This window comes from Leiobunum rupestre, chromosome 4 (assembly GCF_980474605.1).
Source record: "Leiobunum rupestre chromosome 4, qqLeiRupe1.1.hap1, whole genome shotgun sequence".
NCBI classification, from domain to species: Eukaryota; Metazoa; Arthropoda; class Arachnida; order Opiliones; family Sclerosomatidae; genus Leiobunum; species Leiobunum rupestre.
Window position 1 is genome coordinate 59,904,154 of NC_143387.1, and position 11,357 is coordinate 59,915,510.

The 11,357-nt window shown below is 38.1% G+C and overlaps 2 protein-coding genes across 2 annotated transcripts; both read right to left on the reverse strand.

Moving 5' to 3' along the window:
* Nucleotides 1-7,091: 7,091 nt before the first annotated feature.
* Nucleotides 7,092-8,086, reverse strand: LOC149948557 (U11/U12 small nuclear ribonucleoprotein 35 kDa protein-like). The gene is made up of 4 exons (XM_090173605.1): nucleotides 7,848-8,086; nucleotides 7,696-7,794; nucleotides 7,430-7,643; nucleotides 7,092-7,377 (listed from the first exon to the last, which is right to left on the reverse strand). Exons 1-4 carry the CDS (start codon nucleotides 7,953-7,955, stop codon nucleotides 7,109-7,111), a joined length of 690 nt encoding a protein of 229 aa, XP_090029731.1. The 5' UTR covers nucleotides 7,956-8,086; the 3' UTR covers nucleotides 7,092-7,108.
* On the reverse strand, nucleotides 7,963-8,475 carry LOC149948558 (D-aminoacyl-tRNA deacylase 2-like). Its single transcript, XM_090173607.1, has one exon. It carries the CDS (start codon nucleotides 8,452-8,454, stop codon nucleotides 7,963-7,965), a length of 492 nt encoding a protein of 163 aa, XP_090029733.1. The 5' UTR covers nucleotides 8,455-8,475.
* Nucleotides 8,476-11,357: the final 2,882 nt, after the last annotated feature.

Genomic DNA, 11,357 nt, shown 5'->3' on the forward strand with positions numbered 1-11,357 from the left:
AAGGCCTACTTACCACCCGAGTTTGAACCAAATCGGAGATAACCACCTCGGGTAGTCTCCTTGTCAGTAAAACTTTTGCATGTGAAGAATAGGAAGTGTCACACTTATGTAACAATTTTATACACTTATGGTATTAGCTTATCTTATTATTATTATTATTATTATTATGTTGTATGGTGTATTATATACTGGTATAAAAGTGAAATTAATAAATTCGTAGTTAAATATTCGCCTTTCCAAGTCGAATTGTTTTACCCACAATGCTGAAAGTTTAAAATTTTTAAGATTATCGATTCGTTTTTTAATCAATTGTAAATTATCCCCCCTCCCCCCCTTTCGTGAAAACGCCAAAAGAATAAGATTAAAACTTGAGCCTGGGTGGGATGGGGTATCAACTTTAGGGGTCATTTCGCGCGGAATATGCCCGCAAGATGTGCCATTATGGAAGGGAACAATGAAGAGAGAGGCTCGTAAAAGTGGGACCAAAGCGCCGATGAGAAAGGGAAACAGATTTCACATTTTCTCATCTTCGTTCGAAAACGAATAAAAGCCACCATCTTCCTTCCTGCCCCCCTTTTTATAAAGGGGGGGGGGGGGGTTCGTCGTTGTCGCATGTTCCTTTTCGTCAACAATATTCGCCTTTTATGACTCTTTTTTTGCGTCGTCATTATTTTCCGTCGCTAAGCGCGAAGTTCCCTTCCCTCGCTATATTTAGAACTAAATACGCGGGGATTCGAAGAAGCTTTCTCCTCTTTTGATTATGGCACTGCCAAATATCGCGGGGATTCGCGAACAAACAAGTTCGCCACCGCCTCTAGTGTTTGCTCACCCCCGCTTGTAGGCCAAGAGAGCGTGGGGAAAATAAATTGCAAAAATGTATTTATTTCATAATAATCAGCTAGGCTAATATCCAATGCAAGGCCCAAGTTATCTAGCGACTTTTAATCGAGGGGCTAACCACTTCCTAAAATTCTGTACACCGATTACGGGAGTACAAAAATGAGTACAGCCTTTGGTAGTGCTAAATCTGTAATCAGTTAGGTAATCATTTTAGTACAGTCAAAGCTACAGGCTTGTACACCGATTACGGCAAGTGATCAACGGTCTAGGAAAAATAAAATGCGGAAAAATTTCCGCAAATCGAAAAAATAAAAAATTAAAACATAAACTACTTTTCAAGGGTTTTTAATGTTTTAAACTTTTTATCGATTTAAAATGACTAATATCAGTAAACATACTACAAAACATTAATAGTGTTACATTTCAACCAGTTTAAACTAGTCTATAGGTTTAGTTTTACTTTTAGATTAGAAAAAATGGGGTGAAAATGCCGCTTTATTTAAATTTGCAAACAATATATTAGACAAATCATGGAAGGAAAACGTTTTTAATATTTTTCGGAAAAATACGGAAAATTTTCCGGAAAAAAGGCCTCGGTAATTTTCCGGAAAATTTTCCGAGTTACAACACTAGATCAACCCCTCGCTTTTAATGTATTTAAACGGGTGGCCGGGTTACAATGCGTAGGAGCAGGGGCGTATTAACCATTAGGCAGAGTAGCACGTGCCTAGGGCGCCAAAACTCTGATAAAGCCCCATGGACGAAGTATTTGGCTGGTCCCTACTTAGCTAACCAACCCGTTAGACAATGCCCAACGGTGGCAAATGTTTCTGTGTCTAGAGGCACCGAAAGGGTTAATCCAGCCCTGCGTAGGAGGGTGGTGGCCAGCCCTTCGTGCCACGCGCGCCAACAGCTCCCCACACTAACTATTACCGTTAACCACTACAAGTTTTTTTGGAAGGGCAAACCGAAGAACTCGGGGGAAAACCCCTCTAACCAGTGGGGAGATAACTTTCAAACTCAACGCGGAAGGAGGGGCTCCGAGTAATCACCCAGTGCCACGAGCTGGGATCGAACCCGGCTCCACTGGCTGCGAGGCGATTGTGCTAACCACTCCGCCACCCCAAGTTATTCGCGTCTATAGGTGGTGTCGCGGCGCCACGCGATTGTTGTCAAATTAGAAGAAAATGCCTAAATATGGGCGTAGTTAATGAACTGTATTATCATACAGGAAACGCGAAACAGTGCAAAATTAAAATATAATGCCAAAAATCACCTTTAATTGCTGTTATTTCATCCATTATAGTCCTCTAATATGATACCTATCTAGTTTTCAACGATAACCAGAAGATGGCGTAGCGATATATTTCGGTCCCCTTCCTCTTAAAATTAACAAATCAGCCCGGTACTTCATTGGTTCCGTTATAATAACCTTTTCCTACGCGATTGAACCCAGTGGCGTAGCCAGAAATTCGTCAAGGTGGGGGGGGTCGAAGTATGTGAATGTTAAGAGGGGGTCGAGAAGATAATTTAAACTCGTACCCTAGATTCGAAATCACTCTCTCGCGCGTTGCCGATAGTGTTTACCCACTTCCCGCCGGAAATCCGAAAAAATTCGCTCCATTGTTTGCGCCTTACCGCAACCGATGGAGCCCGATTTTTCTGAGGTCACGTGCCGGAAGAGGGTAAACACTTCGTAACAAAACCGTCAATTGGAAAGCTCTCAGTATTCGAATCTAGGGTGGAAGGTTGTGTCTCCTTGTTTTCCGCTGCTCACGTTTTCTCGACGGTGGAACGGACCGATACAAGGGAGATTACACAAAGTCTGGGGTAACGTCATTTAAATACGCACTAGCTATAGGCTAGACTAAATAATAATAATCAGCTAGGCTAATACCCAAGGCACCACCTTAGGCCTAAGTCATCGAGCGACTTTTAAAGCCATTAATTCAGGTGGCCGGGTTACAATGCGTAGGAGGGTGGTGGCAAGCCCTGCAAGCCACGCGAGCCAACAGAAACTACATGCAATAGAGACTTGGCATGCACTCCGTAGCTTTGGCCCTGTGGTCATATTTTTCTCCCCACGATAAAAACTGTTGAAAAAAAACTGTGACGTAGCACTGCCAAGTCCCTATACTAGTCAGTAGCTTGGATTTAGAAAATCAATGGTTGAAAATTTGGTTACCCCCTCTTGTACCAAATGCTCACTGATTTGAAAGCATTTTTGGTTTAAGATCCATTTCTTGACGAAGCATGAAATTTAAAATTCCCTATTGGAGGTCAAAGTTTACAAATTTAATTGTAGCTCATCCCTCAAAAGTCCACATTTAATACCATATGTTACTTATGCCTGAAAGACCACAGATTTGTTTGAATTTTGAGAGTAGTAATTACATTTTGTGGAAATCGAATTTTTCAAACGATTGTGTAGACCTTTAAAATAGTGTTAAGGGGGAAGAATACAGTAAAAGCCTCTTTTTCGTTCAAGCTGAACGTTTCTGTTCTAACAAATACATACTTGAATTCTATTTTTCTTATTAGGCTGAAAATTTCTCTAGTGCTTAAAATAATTTTGATAATTCTAATATTAATAGTTAACGAGATATAAGGTCCTAATATAAAGGGTAGTTTGGGCACTTGCCCAACTTGTTTAGCTCCGGGGGATCGAATTAAAACGTAAGAACTTAATTGATTTAAAATTTAAAATTGTCAAAATTATTTTAATCACTAAACAAGAGGCTTTTCTACACATAAATCTTAATTTTGATAAGTTAAAATACAAAACTAAAAGAGTTCAGCTTGAAATAGCGCGAAATTAGACATTGGCCACTTTAGTCTTCCCCCTTAAATGTATTGCTTTTTTTGTGGAAATAAGTAAAATTAGTGGGTTTACTGATGTATAACTGGGTAGTAAGTCACAGGGGCAAGGCGATGTTAGGATTTTGTTTTTAATTTCAGAAGTTCTTGAGATGGCGCCACTAGTACGTTTTCGATACAATTTAGCAACTATTGGCTAAAAAATACGAGTTTTTGCTTACCCCTGTAAAGCAAACTCTGCGTCGAATGAACTGTAAACCGACCTATAACGTAAGTATTTATCCCCTTCCGCCATCTAGTAGAAAAAAAGCATTAACCTTTAATGGCTTCCTTCTAAAAATGTTTCACTTGTAAACTTTTCCGCTGCTCCGCGGTGATCAAAAATTCAAAATATATTTTGAGTGGCAATCAGAAAACGTGATACATTGAGAAGTTTCATTTAAATCAAGGAATACCTCTGCGTATTGTTCCAAACCAGAGTGATTGAGAAAAATCATATCACCTCGGGTAGGAATCGAACCAACGACCTTTGGGTTACCGTCGCAACGCCACTACCATTGGACTACCGAGACCAAGAGTAATCAGGCCTCGGACATCCAATTTAAGAATGACTCGATCTGGTTCACATTATGGACGGGATATATTTAACCCGTTGTTGACGGTGCCGTAGCATTTTACGTCAACTTATTTATAACAGGACCTTGATAGCCTGTAGTCATAACATTGATAATTTATTTTTTATTTAAATGAAACTTCTCATTATATAAATTCCTGCGTAATAATAAAAAATAAATTCTCAACGTGATACATTGTCGGGCTACAATTAAATCTTAAAAATCTATTTAAAGGGAATATAATCAGCAAAGCAGTCTTTATGGAAGACCCCTTTCAAATTACACTGTACAGTTTCGTCAAACATTTTTAAAGCCAAAGGCAAGACCGGCCAGAGTTACAAACGTTGGTGTGGGACATTAAATACCTGAGGTTATATTCCCTTTAATTGAGTTAAGAAAAGTATTCTTGACGACGGCGCGGCCTCTGCGAAATAAAATTATAAAAGTCTACCCAAATGTATTAGTTTCGTGGAATAAATCGGTCTCAGGATCAAAATTTTATGCTTTTAGCAGTTGGGGATTTTACGGTTCCCTATGGGCCGATCATTTTATGATCCTTTTTTTTCCTTCCGAGGACCACAGGGGCGAACGTTTGAAAAAGACGCCGCTCGCTGCTGCGAAAAGTTTTATTATTGGAGCTTCTCTTTTTCTTTTTAGAAATGGGTTGGCAATTAGACCCCGGGCCAGAGTTCAAATTCTCATTCTCTCTGCTCTTTCAGTTCTTTTTTGTACCACACCACTGCGCGAGTTAAGGTCCTGTGAACCGATTACCCATCTCCAACTTATCTAAAGCTCGCTTCAGATGGTTTAGGACTAGGAGCAACAAACACAAGGAGAACGCAGCTAGCCTTTAAACACGCTAACGCAGTATTGTGTACAAATTTCATTGGACGAGCCTTTACGCTGCACGTTTTACGGGCGGGGAGAAGACAATATCCTATTTTTCCCCTTCCGACGGCAGCAGGCGCTAAAGCGTCTAAACAATGAAAACTGTACGCGAGAAAATGCATGACTTTTGTCTGGTTGCGTTCTCCTTGTATGGGGTGCTGTGTTTGTTGCTCCTAGGTTTAGGATATGGCAGAAAGCCGCTCTAATTGAAAAATCTGTCGGCTTGTTTGAATATTGAAATGTGAATCCAAATGGCTTTTATTAAACGCGTATAATATAAATCCAAATATTTCATAGTATTTTTTGTAACATCTGATTTCTTGGTATCAGTAGTTAATAGTAATAAAATATTCAATAAACAAATATGATTTCATGGATAAATTTAATTAATAGCTAAAGTGATGTAATTACCAAAAGTGTGCCAGTTCTTATACTTTCCAATGCTAAAGATTTACTAAATACTTCTATCGAGATAGAGCACATAGAAGGCTAGGCTAGGCTAGGATGGACGATGAACACACTATCTGGTTTATTCTTTCGTGTTTTGTATTAAAATGTAAATAGATGGCGGTAGCGTTTCCGTCGAGTGTCAGAAAATCAATAGGCCTGTTAACAAGTTCCCCAGTGCTTCCTTAGTTCTAGAAGCTCTCACCAGGCGACACTGTTACTACTTTTAAACTTAATTCCCTCTCCCAACAGTGTTGCCAATGTGTGGGATTTTTAACGATTTTTTGGGCTATGTGGGACAAAGGGATTTTTAAGCGAAAGTCATTGATTTTGTGGGATTTTTGACCTTAAATGTTTTATTATTGTTTTTGACAGCCGCCCCTTAGGATAGTGCTAGTCTAGCCTAGTACACAAAGAGATGCAGCTCATAAACATAGCTAGACACATAGAATTACACAAATTAGCAATGTATTCGAAATCGTCGAATATTAACTGACTATTAGCTTTTTGGGAATCAAATTGAATAAAAAAAATTGTAATTTCTAAAAGTATTTTCAATTTAATTTTTTTCCCACGCTAGTCTATGAAACTCAAAAATATTTGGCAAGTTTTGCTCTGAGTTTTGGGAGGGTGTGTGGCTAAAAACGTTTTGGGGGTTTGGCTGAAAATTTTGTAACTGGGCTGTTCGATTTTCGCTCCTCAAACATTGGCAACACGTCTCCCAACTTTAGATCATACACGTCGATAAATTCGAGAAACTTTTTGGGATGTACGATATTTTCAATGACGTACTATATAGTTGGCGTTTTTCAATAATTCCGTTTGCGCGTACGATAATGTGACTTTTAAACAAAGGTGGAGCATCTTGGTATGCACAGGCTGGAAATTAGCATCTTTCCAATATTATGGCGAAGCAAATCTTGCGCTTCGTTTCGGAGACTGGACTTTTCCAGGTCTAAAAGGCTGGGGCTGCACAATGGACCTCTGGTTGAAGTGCTAGGTTGGGCTTAACCCAACCATAGAAGACCCAGCCACCCAACCCACTGATAAATTATCGCTGGAATTCCTGTAATTTTTACGTAATCTCTGTAATCTGAACAATTTCTAGAATAAGCCTGTATACAAGGGAATTCCAGTAAAATATTTTGTACTCTCTCAGAGAATATCTCTGTTACCAATTATGTACGCAGTGATAACATAAGATGTCATCTGGGGCAGTAATGGTGGAACCATAATGATAAATTTTACTTGTAGTAACACTGTTTTTTTGCCCAAATTAAATAAACATGAACAAATGGGAAAAATGATAAAAAATTTAATAAATATATATATATTTTTTTGAAATGGTTATGATGGTAGTGTCCAAGGTGTCACTGACACAGCGTTATCAGCACCTACCATAATCCTAAGTGGCGCTTTTTATTTTGTTGTTATAACAATTGTTCCTCCGGTATCAGTAGTTTATGAATAACAAAAAACGCAATATCCATGGACCAATTTCTTTAATAGTTATTATATTTAGAATGTTTATAACCCGTTTCTCTGTCATTTCTTTCATTTCTAAATCGTTCATTGTTTCTTCTTTCATGGTAATTCTTCCATTGTCGTTCTTGATTATTATCTCTACCCAAATTTCTCTTGTTGTCAAAATTGGGTTGATTATGTCCAGAATTTCTTTCCATTGACGTGATTAAGATAGGTTTCTTAAATGGGCGATGTCTACCTCCAAAACGTAGCTGTCCCGATTCTTTCTTTCCACCAAATCCTCCACCTAAAATTAAAATATTAGTTTATGTTAACTTTTAACGCCTAGTTAAGATTACCTAAACGACGAGGAATCCAGCCTTTTAGCGTTCTTTCACACTCATAATCTACAAATATCTCGTGATTATCCAGAATCACACGATGGGCATCACGCCATGCTTTAGCAGCTGCGTGTGAATCTTTAAACTCCACAAAACCATAACACTTTGAAATTCCAGTGACAGTATCTCTCACTAATCTACATTGGACCACTTCGCCATATCTAGAAAATACCTGAAGAACAAAATATTTTAAAATCTTTCTTGCATACTATCGTGCTGCTTACTGTCTTTAAGGTCTCTTGAGATGTTTCAGGGTTCAGCCTAGCCACAAAAACTGTATATTTTGCTTCTCCAACCACCAAATTGTTTGGTCTATAGTGAGCCTAGATGACAAGTCATTAATATAATAAAATTTGTGTAGCATTTGTGGTTTTACCCTCATAGCTCTAACAATTCCGTGATCATGAGGTTCGGTATCAGTTCCATCTATACTGCCAGCTTTCAGTGGATCGTAAACATGAGCAATTGGACTCCAGTTATCCATGTTCAAGTTAAAATTCAATTACGTGCGTATTGGGTCCGTTTGTTTCTACTGACAAACGTTGTCTCTCTCCATATGTTCCACTTTTAATCACAGTTCCTTTTCCACTAGCGTTTGAAAAATCTGTGCACTTTTGAACAAAATCACTGTATAGTTGAAGACCAGTATCTTTAGCAACAATGTTGTGGTATTGAAATGATTTTCCCTTTAGTTTAGCACCGAGTGAAGCTTGAGGTATTATTAGTAGATCACCAGGTAAATTTAACAGTGACACCAATTTACCATTGTCATTTTCACACAGTTTAATGCCAAAGACAGTAGTACTAACTAATTTATCTATGCATGTTTCGGATGCATTTTTGAAGAAACACACAAAAACTATCATACCACGATTAATTTCAACAGTTTCCCATTCATCATTGACCACAGATTTAATGGGTAGTGTTGCTTTCAAGCATTGCTGAATTACCAATCTGCCATTTAAATTATCTGTTACTGCCATATATATTATTTCAACCAAAATGTTGTTGATATTGATAATGTTATGATATTTTGCAAATGCAAGTTGCAAACACTAGTTGCTGCTGATAAGCAAAGACTATATAAGCTGTAGTCTTTGCTGATAAGGTAAGATTACACCATTGAATTGGGAATAGTACCGCTAGAATGACAATTTCAATCTGCCTTCCACACAACAAATTTTTCAAAATTGAGAACTCTATCATTTATTATTGGCGCCATCCGCTGTTAGCGGCGAGAACTATATCCCATACAATTGAATTAACAGTACTAATGCAAGGTTCATAAATACGCTAATAAGGGTACTAATGTATTTTGAAAGTGATAGATCTCGCTACCCGTATAATGATAGAGTTGGCCAGGCTTGGAAATAAGCGGTGGTCACTGGGTCAAAGACCAGTTTATTAATTGCTCGGACCAGTTTTTTTATTCAAAAGCTAGGGGTTCACTGGTCCAGTGTCCAGTTTATTAATTCAAAATTATCTACCGTATTATTCATAGAAATCTCATAGGTAACTAGAATGCTGCCGTGTAACTGGCAAATGGACCAAACGCCGTGGCAGACGATAGCCAGATCTCAGCCAATCAGAGCTCAAAGAGTGGTTCTGCCTAGAATTTAATGTCACCAGAGAGAATGACGTCACCCATCTCCCACTATTATAATAGTAGCAGAATCAAGAAGGATTTTAATCCTCCTTGGCGGAACCACTCTACGGCCTCTCATTGGCTGAAGGTTCAAAATGAACTGGCGTCAAGCTCGGCCGTAGGGGGCAGCATTCTAGTTACCTATGAGATTTCTATGGTATTATTAACCAACTGGTCTACGTGACCACTAAAATAATTCAAGAGTTGGGAGTCACTGGCCAAATAGGGTTGTTAAGTTAAAAGGAACCACCTATGGACTGCATTATAAAAAAATGATAAAATTGGCGAATAAGTAGATAAGTCCACAATGAAAAGGTATAATAAAGCTAAGCCCTAAATAAATTTGAAGAAATTAAAAACTTACTAATAGCTCGTACCGATAGTACTTAGAGCTAACAAAAAACGCGAAACTCGGACCAAATAGATCTTCGAGTGAATAATTAAATTAAATTAAATTAAATTAAATAGCCAGAAAATCCAACGGTAGACCGGTTTCGTCCTATTTGGGACTCGTCAGTACCGTGCGGGAAATCTGGCTTGCGACTATAACACCGAATAGAGAAACTAAGCCTAAATATTAAAAATTTCAAAACGAGTTGCATAGCAACGGAAAGCCGAATAGGGGGAGAGTGGTGGAGATTAGTATATACGTAATGTTAAGTTAAAAGGAACCACCTATGGACTGCATTGTAAAAAATGATAAAATTGGCGAATAAGTAGATAAGTCCATAATGAAAAGGTAAAAATAAAGCTAAGCCCCAAGTAAATTTGAAGAAATTTATTTAGGGCTTAGCTTTATTATACCTTTTCATTATGGACTTATCTACTTATTCGCCAATTTTATCATTTTTTACTGGCCAAATAGACCAGTTTAGAAATAAACCTTATTTCCAAGCCTGGAGTTGGCGACTGAGTGCTCCGAGCCTCCTACTCGAAATTTCAGAATTTGTTTCGTGAAACTAAGACTCCCGAACGAGCCTATGTTATTATAGCGGTACTATTCCCAATGTTAATTCTGTAATTAGTTAGTTTTATATTTAGCAGATGGCGGCACTTTTTTTGAATTGGGAATATAGTACTTCTAGAGTCAAATTTTATATTTGATGGCTGGGGGTACTTTCTAGAAATTAATTTATTTATTCAAGAGAGAGCTGCTCAAAAAGCCAAAACTAGGCTTGTAGTAGAGCATCGGTAACAATGGCAGGAACAGGTACATAAAACAAAAAGAATAATAGATAGCAGGTGTACACGTCATACTTCTTGATAACATATTTCATTTCTCGATGTCTTGACGTGATGGGTCTCAGATCTTTTGTTAAGCAAATAAAGAACTAAAGAACTAACATTAACTAAGCAAAACAGTCGGTGGCGTCATCTATCGCAAGTTACTGGTGGGAATAATTTAAGCCAGGGGCACTATCTACAACCAGGCTTGGAAATAAGCGGTGGTCACTGGGTCAAAGACCAGTTTATTAATTGCTCGTACCAGTTTTTTTTATTCAAAAGCTAGGGGTTCACTGGTCCCAAGGTTGCTAGACATTTGGTCCAGTGTCCAGTTTATTAATTAAAAATGATCTACCGTATTATTAACCAACTGGTCTACGTGACCACTTAAATAATTCAAGAGTTGGGAGTCACTGGCCAAATAGACCAGTTTAGAAATAAACCTTATTTCCAAGCCTGTCTAAAACCAGAGTTAGTAATACTAACTCTGGTTGTAGACAGGCTAACTTAAGACCTTTTCACACGAGCCAACTTTTCAAATCAAAATGCTGAGTCAGCAAAAATGGATCAGTGATCCATTTTTTTATCGCGTACTTTTTTGGTGGATCAACTCATCGAACTTTTATTCACACGAACCAACTAGTTTACTCAACTCAAAGTTGACTCATCTAGTTGGATCAAAAAGTTGGCTCGTGTGAATAGACCTTTAGTATATTTTTCTCAACGGACCTTGATCTACCACCAACTTCCAAGGTTCCTAGAAAAAGCTACGCTTACAGATCTACCACTAGCGTGAAACGAGTATATTTAGCAGACTACATTTAAAAGAATTATATTTTCTTTAAAAGATAGGTGACGCCACCAACTAATGATAACTGATTTTGTATTTTCAAGAAAGTGTTCCTTAAGACCCCAGCCACAGCAGATACAAATTGTAGCTCTAGAAGTAATATGTTCCCAACTAAATTCCTTTATCTTAGCGATTTTTTTGACCAATTAATGGGTTAGTCTTCTGCG